We start from the raw sequence: 16,945 nt of genomic DNA on the forward strand, positions 1-16,945 counted from the left end.
TCCGTATTGATTTGTCTTCAATTTGACTATGAATGATGATGCAATGGAACGTAGCCCAATACGAGCCCAATACCGCCAAATCGAGGGAAAACTCTTCGCAGTTTGGGAGGATTACATCAAAGGAAAGAAGAACGCCCGACAGCTGCTCCGTACGTGCTCACATCTCGTTGCCCCAAGTACGTAAAACGGTCAAATGGAATGTGCTTTGAACTTTTTCATGCGCTTGCTCTAGACTCTGTCGTCTAAGTCATGGAATGATGGTTACATTTTGGTAATAAAAACATATTGTTTTAAGATAACAAGTGCATATGAACAAGTGTGATATGGTTTTATTCTCTGGCTGTATTTTATATGTTTTGATTTGATTTGATGAACTGTAACAGTGACGACTGCATGTAAATGTTATCATTACCGGTATAATTGATAATAAACTACTAAGTATGAGTTAAAACGAAACAGGTATTCCGTATTGATTTGTCTTCAATTTGACTATGAATGATGATGCAATTCATGACTGCATGCCAACTAACCGGCGATTCATATAGATCCTAAAGTCTTATCATTTCTCATTTCTTTCTCATTTAGAAGTATGGATATACAACGGTTGATCGGCATGCATGACTGTGGCCCAGACAAAAAGCCCCTCGATCTACTAAGTACTTCTGAATAAACATTGCCAAGCATGCAAACAGTACTAAGAATGAATAAAGACTACAAATTCTTGAGGTCTAGATCACAGGATCGAAGTTCCCACCCCTAAAAATACTTATCCCTAAACCGCCTCAACTATACACTCAACTATACCCGCCCACTTCACACGATACCCTACACTCTCCGCCGCTATAGGTGCCCATTTGACCCAGGGCCGTTTTGACCCGGGGCCGTTTTGACTCTATTAAAGCGGGGGCCGTTTTGACCAGGGGCCGTTCTGACTGGTAAGCTATACACTGTATGTAAAGTGTAAACAAAATTCATATATCCATCATGTCCATCGAATCTGAAAAAATTTGTGCAGACCCATGACAATTCTGGTTCCGGTACAGCTTTGTCGCATTCCATATGGGCCGCGCATTGGCCGATCCTGCATTCATGACGTGCCGCACCCACAGTTACGACGTTGGACGTGAATCCCATTGTTTCCTTCCTCGTGACGCAATTATTTCATTACGTCATGAGCCATTGACCATTCACACAAGTAGATTTATTCACACCGGCGCCACTGAAGTGCGGGTGTGGGACATCATGTATTTAAAAATCGTCTGCTAGGACATACAGTTGTGTGAGTTCACTACAGCTTGCTCTTTACATATTAATTTTTTTCCCAAGACCTAATTTGCATGACTGGTGAGAATGAAAATTCTAAGTACATTGTATTTTTAGCAGCCAATACTTGCAGCAGTACTTCACATTCATGAAATGATAGGGGGCACTTACCCTCGTAACTTTTTGAAGACAGAAAGTTGCCCCCTCAAAATCTACCAGCACTGAATGGGTTAATTAAATAGGGTTAATCACCTAAGAACTTAAATAAACTTTTAAACCTGGTGGACGCTGTTTAGTATGACCCACCATCATTGCCTTACCTTATTAGGGAGAAATGCGCCCACATAAACCTTCAGTGGTAGAACATGGAGCCACAGGTATGCATAGGACCTGATGGCATAGATTGGGGAGTACTCCCATGTTTGGAATCCTTTCCCATACAGGAGATAGTGAGCCTGAAAACAGCATGAGGCATCTACAGTTCAAGTTCTAGAATGCCTTGGTTACAATAGAGGCCCTCACACCAGGTGGAGGAAGCCACTGAAGGCCACACAAACAAAAGACTGCATGGTCGTCGCACACCACATGATCTTTTGTTCGTTGTGCCTATATTTAGGTTTGTTTGGGCCCACAATGACTTCCTCCGCCTGGTGTAAAAGGGTATGTTTTAGTTTTATAATGGATTACGTTTTAGCATCGTTTTGACTACCGAGGTTTTGGTGAGCCAACTGTAACCTCTTTGGTTGGTATGGAATGTACCGGTATCAAAAGCTAACTCTTGGTAGATTATGCCAACACTTAATTGATATCAAAGTTTGAGGCGTATTAGAACACAAATTGATACTAACTGTCAATCATTATTGGTTGTTTTACCAGGACACCCTCTCCATTTAGGGACAGTCAGGTTTTGGTCCCAAATAGGTTGTTTCTCTACAATTTGACCTCTGTATTCAGGACGCCTCCCAAATAAGGACAGCATGTGTCAGTCTGAAGGCTGCACTTATTAGACTTAAAGAGTCTTGGAGAGAAGTTCAACTGTACGTCCAGCCAAATTTCACTGAACTGAAATTCTTTTCATCTTAATACTCACTGGTTCCCAGTAATTGTAGGTTTCATCACAATCCGAAAGGTTACTCCAGATGGCAGCACAGAGACGGGCTGACATCAAGGCCTTGAAAGCCGTGTAACCAGAAGGCATCCATGGTTGATAAGGAGCAGGGACATCTGGCTCCTCAGTTGCCCTAAAAAGCAATAAAACATGAATGCCTCTCGAGCCATTGTCTGGCGTTTTTTACTGTGAAGATCTATTGTAAAGATGGTTTGTTGGGCAGACCCTAGGTGATGCGGGCGTATCTGGGCAAGGGCCGTTTCTGTTTCAGGTACCCCAGCCTAACCGGTACTGGTATACGCACAGGTTAAGCGGGGCCTATACCCTCAGCTTACCAGTCAGAACGGCCCCTGGTCAAAACGGCCCCGCTTTAATAGAGTCAAAACGGCCCCGAGTCAAAACGGCCCCGGGTCAAAACGGCCCTGTACCGCCCTGAGCAAAGGGTAGTTGAGGGTGTCAGCTGATAGTATTCCATCCTGAGGAAATCTTTTCAAGAGATACTTTTAAAGTCTTTGATGGCAGGGTCTATAGAGCAAGCGCAAGTATAATAATAATAATGAGTCTTTTATATAGTATACATGTATATTTTTTATTATATTATATATTATAGTATGGATTTTATATAGTTGTATAGTTCAAATTACAGTTCAAATCACAGTTCAAATCGCATTTAGTCCATATAACCGTCCGAATTTGGGGCAACGGATGGAATTTCGAATTCGCCGAGGGTGGGGTCACTGCTGGTGCTCTGTTCTCCCCGGTGCTGCTCATCAATATACTCGTCGACAATAAGCTGTAGCTCAGTTTCACTTGGCATGTCGAAGTCTACGTCTGGTGGTGGCTCGTCGTCTTCCAGAACTTCTTGCTCATCTTCAACCCACTGGTTCATGGCGGCTTGTAACTCAGCATCGTTTTGCAGCGACAATCGTGTACTCTCTCCCTGGGGCTCCCCAACGCTAAGCCGGCTGTAACTTTTCTGTTGACACGGTTGGCACATCCAGCTGATCGCTTGGTCCAATTTTACAGCTTTTTCTGGCTGATACCCGTATTGCAGATTCGGTGTTGCCAAGTTAAAGGTAAAAGGAACCTCAGCAAATATCACGAAAAGTAGCCTTGATTAATTCCCCTTGCTTAATTAATGATCTTATATTTTTCTGTGTGATCACGGACCTGAATAAAGTTCGATGGTGTAGACCTACATAGCCCTACATATAGAGAATAATGTAGAGAAGATTAATAATAATAACAATAATATGGGCGAACAGGCCAAAAACCAGATGACGCAACTTCTAAGTTTTAAAAGTGCATAACAATAATAACATCTGCTTTCTTATCTCGTTACCGCTGGTTGGTTACACGCACGCAGTAAAAAAAGTTATCTAGTTCAGATAGGTTACTACCACGAAACTACCAAGGGCCGTTTTGATCCAGGGCCGTTTTGACCCGGGGCCGTTTTGACTCGGGGCCAAAGCGGGGCCGTTTTGACCAGGGGCCGTTCCGACTGGATACCTACCCTCAGCTAAGGGCTTCTATTTCTAATGTCTTTCTAATGATTCTGCTGAATTAAAGCAGTAAGCTACGTGCATCCACATATGGCCCATCACGGGGATGACCCCTGGTCGCGGTGATGGGAATGAATACAACCAACACACTCATGCACTATATCAGTATCACTCCAGTGTCAGATCGGAGTGACCTGACCCACCCAGTCCCTCCCAGGGCAGGCCTCAGTCTGCGCCTGCAGGGGGAGTCAGTGCCCCCTGGCCCTTGTGCAGTTCCCATGCACATGGGCGGTACTGCTATATGCTGTGGCATGTACAAATTTAAATTGGTTAGGCCTAGTGCATAGCATAGCCTAGTCCTGCATGATAATGCCATGATGCACTGGCTGGCCTGACTGGGTTGTTTTTGAAGTAGTAGGGAACCGCTCACATTCAAAGACCATTTTCGAGGAACTGCATTTGCTGTTGCCTTAGATGTTTAGTTTTCCTGTTGCACAAAGTAATTATCTAGTTAATCATCATGTTCTTAACATACCCTTTCTTTTCTTCTTTGTACTCACGGCGTTTTTCACGGAGAGATTTTCCTCTTTCTCGACCTCGCGTGGTGGAAGCCATGATTGATCGTCTGCAACCTCGTTTCCAGGAGAGATTTGATTTTACATTATCTACTTATTTGTTCGTTTAAACAAACAAAGCATATAATTACCTCTACAGATATAAACTTATTTATCTTAGCCTACAGACAATTTGGATATCTGCTAGTTTATTCTGAGAATTTTTAGTATGTTGAGCATATTACTGGTAATGGGTTAACCTGCAAACGAGGCTGACCTAATTTATAGATGAATGGTAAACTTCCATTCCAAATTGACCGGGATTCCATCCATTTGACCGTCGGATATTGTCTCTGAACATGATATTTTGGGTCCCATTATGGTAATTTAGTCCCGGGATTTGGTTTGATATTCAATAATAATTCGATTTATTGTCAAGATATTCTATCTTCTGCTTTGAGTCTTTGAAATACTATTTGGTCGTGTGTCTTTTCTTGGGTTACAGGAAAATTCGTCCCCGGATAATTCGTCCCCGGAAAATTCGTCCCCGCAAATTCGTCCCCGGATAATTCGTCCCCAAGGAAAATTCGTCCCCGGATAATTCGTCCCCTAGGAAAATTCGTCCCCGGATAATTCGTCCCCGAGGATAATTCGTCCCCAAGGAAAATTCGTCCCCGGATAATTCGTCCCCGAGGATAATTCGTCCCCTAGGAAAATTTGTCCCCGAGAATAATTCGTCCCCAGAAAATTTTACAAAGTTGAAAGTTTCTGACTTTACTTTCTAAGACCCTTAAGTCTTGTCGAATGGACTGTAGTAATAACTACTACTTTCGATTTTTCTCATTCAGTGTGACATCTCTCTTTACTAATTACTCTTTACTAGTTACCTACCCCACTATTTTTATAGTAGGTAGAGGTAGGCAGGCAAAATATTTTATTGAAGAATTTAGAGCTTTTCTTTCATTCTGACCAGTAAAAATACTTATTTGAAGAAAAAAAAAATTATTTCGCCTGCCTACCTCTACCTACTATGAAAAAAGTGGAGTAGGTAACTAGCTAGTAGGGTAGTAAATAGAGATATAACACTGAATGAGAAAAGTCGAAAGGAGTAGGTAGTAGTTATTACTGGAAAGTAATGTCAGAAACTTTTAACTTTTGTTAAATTTTCCGGGGACGAATTATCCTCGGGGACGTATATTCCGGGGACGAATTTTCCTCAGGGACGAATTTTCCAGGGACGAATTATCCGCGGGGACGAATTATCTGGGGACGAATTTTCCAGGGACGAATTTTCCTCGGGGACGAATTTTCCAGGGACGAATTTTCCTAAGGGAAGAATTTTCCGGGGACGAGTTTTCCGGGGACGAATTATCCGGGGACGAATTTTCCTAGAGCCCTTTTCTTGGGTCTTTTCTGAAACCTATAGTGTAATGCCACCAGGGGCCGTCCGGCCGACTCTCCCGAGAAAATAGCACTGCACGAAAACAGTCTGAAAAGACTCGTTCTTTACCATGCGATGTCCGGCGATTCTGGCAAGTAAGTGTTTTTGGATACTTCGGACTTTATCCGGTGTAAGGGAGGAAAGTACAGTACTCAGTGAAAGCCCCACAAGCTCAGGATGCATGCTTAGACTCGTTGTTTTTTTCTTGACGATAAAAAAGTCAAGCTTGTAGTTTACAATACAACTTCTCACATAAATTTAATATACTATTGCCTCGAGATACACATGTAATCTGGATGATGAAACCTATAAGGACACTTCTTCCCAGGACATTCAAAGCTGTTACACCATTGTGTAATTTTTTTTAGTGTTGCGGATTCTGAGTTCTCTCATTGCTTGGGAACGCTGAAAGATAGATTGACGCGTATTTCTATGTCCCCCCTTTCATTGAAAAGTCATGGACTCTCTAGCGGTTCTGTCATGGAAACACTCACATATGGGGAACAGACGTTACACAGGAGGTGTAAACGTTTGAAATGTCCTAGGATAGAATGCCCTGGTAATAAAGAAATCCATTATGCGCTTCTCCGATATTGACTATCAAGGTCTCTATTGAAACATACACATGTACAGTAATCCATTAGAAAACAATAGGGCCGCACACTTTTACAGGGGGATATTTTCACTGCAACACCGGGATTATCTCGAGACACTCCTGCTATCTTTTTAACATCATATTTCATTTTCAATAAAGCCAAACATTGCTGTATTTCCTAATAGGATCTTTAGAATGTTTTGCCAAGATGGGGGTATATTCTTCTGGTCTCCCCTGCGCTCTCTGACAGGCGTAAATGATGCCAGAACCTAAACTCCCAAGCGCCACTGGCACGAGTAGAAACAAAAACAAGTATATATAAATATTTGGCGCACATCTATAGTATAAATACGGAATTGGTTTTTGGTCTCTGGTTTCAATAACATTTTGCGCATTATTCCTGTCACTTTCGTCCTTTTTATCAAGGTCATTTCGAAATTTTCCTGTAGGTGGCGCGACCAGAATTCCGCTCTCGCGATATTCGACGTTGTCGTCGTCTGCTTCATATCTTACTGGCACTTTGCCAGACCGGTTGAAGAAAGGCACGTCCACTATAACTGTTTGATAAGAGTTGAACCTGTAGTCAAGGTAACAATATTTCACATTCTTGCAAAAATTTTCGCTTGCTGTCAGATCGATTCGTGTTCGCTTCACGGAAAATATGACAGAAAATTCAACTTTCTCTGCCCCGCCTGGGTCGAACTTCTCAGGGGTGAAGACAAAACTGACGAATTCATTATTATTTTCAAAATTAAACTCTTTTTCGAATTTTGTACCAGTTAAGTCTCTTTTTGATTCAAAATGTCTCTTCCACCACCGTCTTAGTTCGTCTTCCCCGCGCAAAATTGTCAGCGATATCGGCGTCACGGATGTGACGTTTGCGATAACGTCACTCCCGCGGAGCAGATAGAAAGGAAATGTTGCGGATTCATTCACAGTCAATCTAATTTCATGACGTTCTGAGTAAGAAAATCGTTCTTTTTCTGTCCTTGGGTTATTCTCAAATGAATAAAAATCGGCCCGTTTCGTGCTATTTATTTCGAGCGCATCACAAAATAAACTAGATGTCTTCGCCACGAGGCGTCGCTGATCAAATGGTGCAATTACGTGCGTTACTCCATTGAAAACTACAAAACGTAGTGAAAATCCGAAGAATATTGCTAGGAGAGTCAGCCACACCCAAAGAATCAGTATCCGTACGCCTGGCCCCATTTTAAGAAAGCACAAACAAGGTCCGATTAGTAGGAACAAGGCTGTGGTCAGAATGATTGAGAAGAGGGTGCAGGCTTTCCGGACGATGGTACCAATGGAGACATGTTCGTGTTCTTCTGCGTGGACGGAAGAGTTCGCGTTGTATTGCTGATGTGGAGGGCGCGCGTGTCCTGGGAACGGATCCCCCATCGTTGATGACACTGAAGAAAAGCATCAGACTCATTATTAGCGTATAGTAGCTTACTGTACAGTTGTACAGGTGCCGTCGCGACTTTCGAGAATGATACGCTTCAAGTAAATTCAGGCCTTTGAGGCACACCTTGATAGCCACGACACCTCCTGGTGGAGTTTACAGTAGTAGAACACTTTCGTAAAACGTATGAGAGCACAAACTTACCACCACTGTTGACGGAAAGGACTGGTCATGAGAAATATCCTTACGTGCAATAACAATGTTTCGAGTGCAACAAGTTATTTTGTCTATGCGTCATTATCACACGGTTGTTTGGCAAACCTCTTCAACATCTCTCCATAAACCGATACGAGATGATTGTCCTGTTTTTAAAGCAGATTGTTGGGACACCATTGACCTCTTCTGTGCACACGCTAATTATGACTGCTTACAGTCGATATCGATTCGACACGAAATTAATCAGAAATATTTGCAAGACCTACTGACCTACTTCGATAACTCAATGATGAATATCAAGTGATTGACTTTGTTATACGAAGACGGGCGTACTAACAAAAATAACTGTAAAATCTGCAAGAGCCGTTCAAGCTTTCCGAGTGGCAACACTGCGTCTGTGAAAAGCAAAAACCCGGTTGTTCAAGAGCACACGTTATCCCTTACGGTTTTAATAGGTTACATTTTCTCTTGCCGTTAATCCCATTCAAATTTTGAAAATCCCATTGCCGTTGACCATGTCACTACGGCTCCTGACCAGTTTAATAGTAATAGAGAGATTTCACACAATTTGGCCCCGTATAAACGGCCTTGACTTGTTGATTCGGTCCACTGGCAGCACGGTGTACCGAGTACAGTCACTCATGTCACCTCAATTGACACTCATATCCCAATGCAACGAAAGCTTGACATTTCTAATGTCAGACAAATATTCGGACAATACTTGTCAGACAAGCCGTAAACCAACTTCACTTGAAAGTCTGTGTATTGTTTGCTTACCTTTGGATGGACACACACAGATGGAACAGACGTGTCAGGTCGCTATAAAAGGTAAGTCTCGGGAAACTACTGCCGTACAGCTTCATCGAACGACAAAACTAAAGGTAAGTCAGCCAGCCACACCACTTTATCATGTTTCAGATGATGAATGCTACTAATATCTCTATATGAAGATTTTGAATGTTTTGATTGGTATTTCATCTGTTCTGAACAACAGATATTGACTGTTTCGCACGCCTGTAACCACTTATGCAAGGGTAATTTTCATTCTTTTGGCACGAAATCTTTCGTCATGGTCGCTGAAGCGTCTCAATATGGCGGGAGATAGGCCGACTTGATATACTATAGGCCTACGTCACGACTGTAACCACTTATGCAAGGGTAATTTTCATTCTTTTGGCACGAAATCTTTCGTCATGGTCGCTGAAGCGTCTCAATATGGCGGGAGATAGGCCGACTTGATATACTATAGGCCTACGTCACGATTTAAGTTTATAGGCGACCATGCAAATGTGCGTTGATTACCCTTCGTTCCATATGCAGTTTAAAATGTTATTCGTTTTAGCCTCATACCATGCTTATACCATGCTCATACGATCGCGGTTTCAGGTGCACAAAAGTAGCGTACGCGTTTTCAGTTGAAGTTTATCCCGCCTTAGGAATTGGTCGGGCTACACAGTCCTCTTCTTTAAAACCTCTTGCTCTCTTACAGAAATGGCACGAGTCGCAATCATTGCTTTGTTGTTGTTAGTCGTCATTGTGAGCACAATGGCTGCAGACGAGAAGTTCGAGCAGCATTCCGCTCTTAAACGGGACCTCGACAGATTTATCCGTCGTCGTAAGCCAACATGTTACTGGCACGTAACCAAGGAGGGCTACCGCAGACGTCACTGCATAGGGCGGCAATAACCGCACTACCACGGCCCCATACGGTCACCAAGGACGCCAATGGTGATGCAAACAAAGGGGGGGGGAGCTCAGCTCTACATCTGATTGGTTTATCTTCAAACAAGACACTTTAGTTCATCCAAAAGATGCATTAACCTGACTCACGAATGCACGATCGATCCCACGGTCAGTGCATCCCAAATGCACTGAAGTCAACGATTGATTCAAATTACAACTCAAGCACACGTGGACTAGGTTGTCTCTGCAACGATTGTTTTGATATCAAGTGATTTGTTTGGAGATTTTGCATCACAGACGAGATGTATCGACCGACACCAGAATTCGTAGAAGACTTCAGATTATTTCCGTAATCATATCTGTAGCTATCTGAATCCCAGAGCTAAACAATAAAATGGTTCAATCAGAAGCAATTTATTTGTCGCTTTGGTTTTGTATGCAGGGTTTCATAATCGACATCTACACTTCATCTAGGAGGAGTCGGGTAATCAGGCAAAGATTTTTCATGGTCAAATAATAATTCTTACTAAGAGAGAGAGAGTGTCCCCGTAACCATCGCTTAAGTATTCAGGAGCCGAGCCACGAGTCCTGAGTCCAGTATATATAATTAGGGAAGCCATCTGATATGAGAGGGTCCAGAAAGAACTGACAATGTCAGGTGTCTCCCTCTGGGAGTCATATACCAGCGGACCGCCGTGTCTGGAGGAGGTCAGGGGGAGGATACGGGGTCGCCGGGATGAGAGGGAAAAGGATAAAGTCATGCGGAAAATTGCTGCCACAACTAATGATTTGGAAATAGAGTTTGGGCGAAATAAACATCACCGAACTTTAACAAGAGGATTTATGATTGATTTATGATTATTAGCGGAGTCGCTAAGGAGGAAACATAACACGCCCAACGTGGAAAAACCACTTTTATTCGCCATTCGGAATGGCGATTTTTCATCCTCACGTGGGTTGCAGAACGTTATAGTAGGCTTACATCATGTACATGCACACAAGCCCGGTGTACAGAACAGCATACATCGCTGTGTAGACAGTGAGTAACAGTGTACATGCGTAGACTTGCACAGCTTCATTTTCGTTGTTGATTGCGTCGGGTTTCCACCGAGCTGACTGTCATGAACTAGGCTATGCAAACTATGATGATTCAAGTATAAGGTCACAGGATCAGGGATAAGCATGATAGGCTGATCTCCAGACAAAATACTAGAAGTCAGGACGGTTTTTTTTCTGTGGCCCTCATTGTCCTACTCATACTGAGTAGCCTGTTAGTGAATTCAGAATTGTGCTACTGAAAATTAACTTGTGCCTAGTAGATTGTGAATTGTGAACTGTCCACTGTCTACTGTCCACCCTGACTCGGCCCGCCACCAGCTGCCACATCACACTTGACGATCAACCATCTCCAAATACTTGACGATCAACCATCTCCAAATACTTGACGATCAACCATCTCCAAATACTAGACGATCAACCTTCTCCAAATAATATACTTGATGATCAACCATCTCAGCATACTTGACGATCAACCATCTCAAAAGACTTGACGATCAACATCATCTCTAGACTATGCTATTTTGAAACAGACTCTTAACTCCAGTAGACTATAGGCTACATTTACACCATCAACATTTCACTTACCACTCAGATGACATTACATTGATTAACATTACCTGCTTGTCGCCATACCATTATATCAATTTTTAATCATCATGGCTGCCGTCCGTCAAATAGATTTTTTGCCTCCACCTTACAGCGGCGAAGTCATCAACCATAACAAATGTCGGGCACTTTTTTTTTCTTTTCTTGATTACTTGCAGGCTCAAGACCTCATGCACTGCCCCAGCCGTCGCAGGGGAGATGGCTCATGTCATCGACCTCTTCCGCCTAAAGCAGGGTGTGCACTAGTAAAATATTAGCAACATTTTACCAACATTTTTACAACGATTTTGCAACAAGCCTTTCAAGGCCCTGTGTACACTAGCAACAAATTAGCAACATTTTTACAACATGTTGCTAAATTGTTGCAAACTTTTTAGCCGGAACAAAGGGAAAATAGGTATTTTGGAGGGAAAATGGATGATTCCAAGGAGAGAAGATGTTTTTTGAGTGCTTCTGCAGCAATTTCAGCTGTCATTGTTGAGAGGCGGAAGAGGCGGCGAAATAAACCAAAGAGACCAGGCCCTGGATCAAAATGAGGGTGGATCATGGGGCATATCACTGCCAGTTAAAGGAGTTGCGGCTGATTGACAAGCCATCATACAAAAACTTCCTGCGAATGGATGAAACTGCATTCGAAGAACTTCTTGAAAAGGTTTCACCACCCATTACGAAGCAAGACACTCATTTGAGAGTTGCTATACCAGCCGCTTATTCAAGTCACATGACCTCAGGTAGATCACATGACGCAAATCCTTTTTCTGATTGGCTGAAGAGTTTGCAACATTTTTACAACATGCAACAAAGAATTGCAACAATTTTACAACAATTTTACAATGTTGAAAGACGCGTTTTTTTCTGTACACACTACGCAACATTTTTGCAACATTTGTTGCAACTGGAAATGTTGTAAAAATGTTGCTAATATTTTACTAGTGTACACAGGCCTTAACCCTGGTTGATGAAGCCCGACTATGGATCCAAGGCAAAGTCTTTGCAACCATTGACGAGATGCAAAACAGATTCATACATAGATTCAGTTCCACGCACTCTGTATTTGCCAATGTAAAACTATTTGACAATTTAGCCTATAAATCTGGCGATAGCGCCGAACAACATCTTGGTAAGATCCGTATTGCTGCCCAGCGCATCAACTACGGGGAACAACAGGTCAGAAATAAGTTTCTCCAATCACTGCCGCAGAAATGTCAGGCCGCTGTTGTCATGTCAGCCCCTGCTGACGCCAATGCTAACGCCTTGGCAGAGCATGCACAGCGATACCTCGATGTCATTGATTCTTCTCCTTCCTCCGTGTCCTTCCAGGTCCCTCCTAAAGCTGCTCACGCTGCATCTTTCAGCACAGATGCCCTACAACGGATCAAAGACCTTAGTGAGGAGGTTCGGCTACTGAAACTGGCCAGTCAGCAGCACGTCCTTCACACTTCAGACAGCTGCCACAGATCAACAGATCGTGATAGGAACAGCAACGCCCACCGATCCCCGTCCCCGTTTCGGCAGAGTGCCCGCTCGGACACTCGTGGTCGCCAGCGGTCCCAGAGCCCCCGGAGGGATGTTCAAAAGCCCCCCTGTCACTTCTGTGGCCGTCCCGGTCATTACTGGCGTCGGTGCAACGCCATGCAGCGACAAATTGATAGTGGTCGGCTTCCCCCCGACTTTCAGCCTGCGCCATCATCCCACCGATCATATGACGGGCAGAGACAGCCCCCGTCTCCTTACGGTAGTTCACAGCATTATGGAGGCCACTCCTTCCTACAGTACGGTGGTCAACCACCCAACAAGCAGAATCATCAGTATGGCGGGTACCCCCCTCCCCACAGTCTCACCAGAGTTTTTAGGTGCGGGCCAGACAGAACTCCAGACTGTCCTGACCCCTCCTGGATCTATTTATACTGCTCAGAATATTTAGGGGATGAAGAGGATGTCACCCTCCAACTTCACCCTCGTAACTATGCCAAGGGGCATCTCCCTACTGGAGAGGGACTCGTCGTTTTATTTGATAGTGGGGCTACCCAAACCTTAGTCAGCCAGTCTTGTATTTCTCGCTCACGTTTTCTTTCCACTCTCCCACTGAGTAAGATTGATCCCGTTAAGTTACGGATTGGTAATGGAGAGTTCTTACATGCCACCACCGCCATTCAGATCCCTCTTACTATACAACATCACAAATTCAAATTGTATTGTATTATTGCAGAGAATCTCTCCGGCCCGGATATCTTGTTAGGGAACAGCACCTTGACCGAGTTGAAGGGGTCGCTCGACTTCACCACTGGTCGCTTCATCGTTCGCCATCGGAAGATAAGGTTTATTACGCAGCACACACTTCAGGTAAAGCCAAACGAGACAAAAACTGTGTCACTCCGTGGTCATATTCCATCAGCCTTGAAAAATTCTGAGATTGTCCTTCAATCCACACCTCATTTATCGAAGTTTTGTCCTAGTCATATGCTCGTCAAGCTGCAAAAAGGCGTTGCTTGCATTCAAGTAAAGAACACCACACGGAAGCCTGTCTGTTTCAGACAGGGACAACCCCTTGCATATACCGACCTTGAAGATTTCATTCATGCCTGTGAGCCCATTCCTCGTCATTCTCTTCATGTCGCACAACAGGCCCCTGTTCATCAGTCAAACATGAACAGGTATCCCTTCTTGTGTCCTGAAAGTGAGCTGTCAAACCTGACAGAGGCACAGGTCTTTCGTAAGTACATTTCATTGGATAATACCTTGTTGGACACAGGTGAACATGAGGAGGTTTTTCAGCTGTTAGAGAAACAAAGGGAAGCGTTCAGTCTATGGTGAGTTGGGCAAGTGCCCTAACTTCTCTGTCGATTTTCAACTCGCGGACACCACCCCATTTCACATCCGGCCTTACCCCATCTCGGAAGGCAATAAGAAGATTGTTGATGAAGAGTTACACAAATAAGTTCTCCTTGGTGTTCTGGGTAAAGGACAGACTGCGTATACCAATCCTGTTATGTTGTTGAAAAAGAAAGGCACCACAGAGAGGCGCGTCGTGTTGGATTTTTGTTTTCTTAACAGCAGAGTGCAGGTTGCTAATCAGACATACACGTCCTTACAGACTGCATTGCAGCGTATTGGTCACTCGGAGTGCAGAGTTATGAGTGTCATTGACCTGAAAAGCGCTTTCCACAGTCTGCAACTCTGAGTCTTCGCAGGCTGCCACAGGGATATCTGCATATGAAGGTGGCCCTCATTACTTTTACAAACGTCTTCCACAGGGGCTTCATCTCAGTCCTGCTGTCTATCAACAAAAGATTGATCAAGTTTGGCCACTATTCCAGGCTCGTATGACTTTGCTATTGCCATTCATGATGACATTATTATATTTAGCAAGGACAAAACACACCACAAGCGTCATCTCGCCGCCGTCTTTTCTGCTCTGAGTCGACATGGTTTGAAGATCTCCCCCAGAAAGTGTCACCTCTTCCGTGATCGTGTCACTTACATGGGCCACATCTTGTCTGTTTCTCCGGCTGGCATAGTCCACATCCAAGCTATGAATGACAAGTGCGCTGCCATTCGTAATATGCCTACCCCTCGTACTCCACGGCAGGTCAAAAGGTTTGTAAGTGCTGTCACATATTTGAGCATGTACCTCCCCAAGTTGCAGGCACTTCTCAGGCCACTTCACGAGTTAACCCGGAAAGGCAAGCCATTTCAGTGGACGGCTGTTCACGACAAGGCATATTCGGAGGTCAAGGCTCTCTTAGTCACGCCACCTGTTTTATGTGCCCCCAATGGCCAAGGGCTTTACCGCCTCTATTCTGACACATCACGGGTCGCCAGAGGCTCCTATCTCACACAGGAGTTGGATGGGTGTGAACCAAGGGTGTGAACACGTAAAAGCATACTACTCAAAGCGCCTGCCACCAGCCGCCAAGTCATATTCTGTTAGTGAACTAGAATTGTTTGGGTTGTTTGTCAATATAACTGCTTTTCAGCACATTCTTAAGTCGAAGGTCTTTTTAGCGTACGTCGATCACCCCTCCCTTGTACAAATTGTGAATTCGAAGAAGCAGCCTACGACGACCCGTCTCCAGAAGCTGATTGAACGCCTGTCTGACTATACATTCGATTTGTCTTACCGGAAGGGGACAGATCTCGTTGTGGCTGATTTCTTATCTCGAGCTCCTCGTGATGATGACAGGGACTTTGATAGGATCCAACCAATCGCCTTTTCCTCCCAGCTTGGGGAGACTGCTCTTGAGTTGGAGTCCTTGGCTGGTACTGGTGTTGATGAAGATTTTGCATTCCCCGCTGAGAGGACGACCAAGATTGTTACCAGATCCTATGCGAGGCAACGCAACCTTGCTATACCCCCAGTTGGAGCAAAGCGTGTGCGCCCTCGGCCCCCGGCCACACCTCCACTGGCAGCGCCCCCTCCAAAACCACCACAGCGGAAGCCTGCCCTCCCTGTTGCTAGAGCTCCAGGCCCTCGAGCTTCCTCATCGGCGGCGCCACCTGCCAATCGTGTTGTACCGCCACCTCCACCACCAGCTTTTATCAGGTCTCAGGCCCCTTTCGAGCCATTGATGGTGCCCGTTGAACCACCTGTGGCTGTCCATGAACCTACGCTTGCTCAGGCAGCTCCAATCATGCCTCCGCCCATCCGAAGCACGGTAACCCCCGCCAGCCCGCCCCAGGTTGTCACTGAAACTCATACACATGACCCTGAGGCTTACATGGATCTCTTCTCTGTACCGAAGCCCCTGATACGCAACATTGGCTCTCTTGTTTCTCACCACATCCCTTATCAAATGGATTTAAATCGCGTCTTGTCAGTGATCAAGCGAAAAATTTTGCGTAACTATAATTTGCCAGTTGATGCAAATCAATTTCGGATCGAACAGCGTTCTTGTCCTCGGTTGAAGCCACTCTATGACTTTCTTGAGAACAACATTTTGCCATCTGATAAACGTGCGGCGAGGGCACTGCGAGTGAAAGCTGAGCAGTATCTCCTATGTAATTGTATCATGTTCCGTATTCTTTTCCCCCAGGACAGCGACCACTCCTGTTTCCAGTTGGTTGTCCCTGAGAAGTTCATAGAGCCCATTATCCATCGCTTTCACGACAGTTTGCCTGCTTCTCACCAAGGGTGTGTTCGGACGTACCTCACCATGCGGAAGAATTTCTTCTTCTTCAATATGTTCCAGCGCATCACGTCTTATTTCCAGGCCTGCTCACGTTGCCAGGAGTTCCGACCAAAGGGTGATACCACAAGGCCTTTTCACATGCGTGTCCCCACCGATTATAGCCCCTTCGACAACATCCGTCTTGATTTCAAGAGTATGCCAGTTTCGGATGCTGGCCACAAACATATCATGATTGTCTGCTGCTCAATCACCAGGTACCTTGTTTGCGTCGCCTTGAAGGATTTAGAAGCCACCACAATTTGTGAAGCGTTCATTCAAAATTTTGTCACTAGGTTTGGTGTTCCTTCTGTCCTGGTCACCGATGAGCAATCATCCTTGATCGGT

The 16,945-nt window shown here is 44.5% G+C and overlaps 2 protein-coding genes and 1 long non-coding RNA gene across 5 annotated transcripts in view; 1 reads left to right on the forward strand and 2 right to left on the reverse strand.

Moving 5' to 3' along the window:
* Positions 1 to 4,469, reverse strand: part of LOC135494502 (alpha-1,2-mannosyltransferase ALG9-like) — a 133,967-nt gene extending 129,498 nt beyond the window's left edge. For both annotated transcript variants that reach the window (XR_010448392.1, XM_064782541.1), the window contains exons 1-3: positions 4,409 to 4,469; positions 2,354 to 2,504; positions 1,584 to 1,718 (exon numbers count right to left, since the gene is read on the reverse strand). Coding sequence is in view for 1 of the 2 variants with exons in the window: in XM_064782541.1 (XP_064638611.1) it covers positions 1,584 to 1,718; positions 2,354 to 2,461 (243 nt within the window). In the remaining variant the exon portion in view is untranslated. The remainder of the gene's footprint in view (positions 1 to 1,583; positions 1,719 to 2,353; positions 2,505 to 4,408) is intronic.
* A 1,625-nt stretch (positions 4,470 to 6,094) lies between these two features.
* Positions 6,095 to 8,949, reverse strand: LOC135494503 (uncharacterized). Of its 2 annotated transcripts, none has more exons than XM_064782544.1 (2): positions 8,862 to 8,949; positions 6,095 to 7,875 (listed from the first exon to the last, which is right to left on the reverse strand). In XM_064782544.1, exon 2 carries the CDS (start codon positions 7,862 to 7,864, stop codon positions 6,614 to 6,616), a length of 1,251 nt encoding a protein of 416 aa, XP_064638614.1. In that variant the 5' UTR covers positions 7,865 to 7,875; positions 8,862 to 8,949; the 3' UTR covers positions 6,095 to 6,613. The 2 variants fall into 2 exon arrangements, with proteins under 2 accessions (XP_064638614.1, XP_064638613.1); XM_064782543.1 differs by lacking the exon at positions 8,862 to 8,949 and adding an exon at positions 8,073 to 8,285.
* LOC135494506 (uncharacterized) lies at positions 8,892 to 10,180 on the forward strand. Its single transcript, XR_010448394.1, has 2 exons — positions 8,892 to 8,965; positions 9,574 to 10,180. It is a non-coding gene; the product is annotated as an uncharacterized LOC135494506 (long non-coding RNA).
* The last annotated feature ends 6,765 nt before the right edge of the window (positions 10,181 to 16,945 follow it).

The sequence above is a fragment of the Lineus longissimus genome, chromosome 10 (genome assembly GCF_910592395.1).
Source record: "Lineus longissimus chromosome 10, tnLinLong1.2, whole genome shotgun sequence".
Classification (NCBI taxonomy): Eukaryota; Metazoa; Nemertea; class Pilidiophora; order Heteronemertea; family Lineidae; genus Lineus; species Lineus longissimus.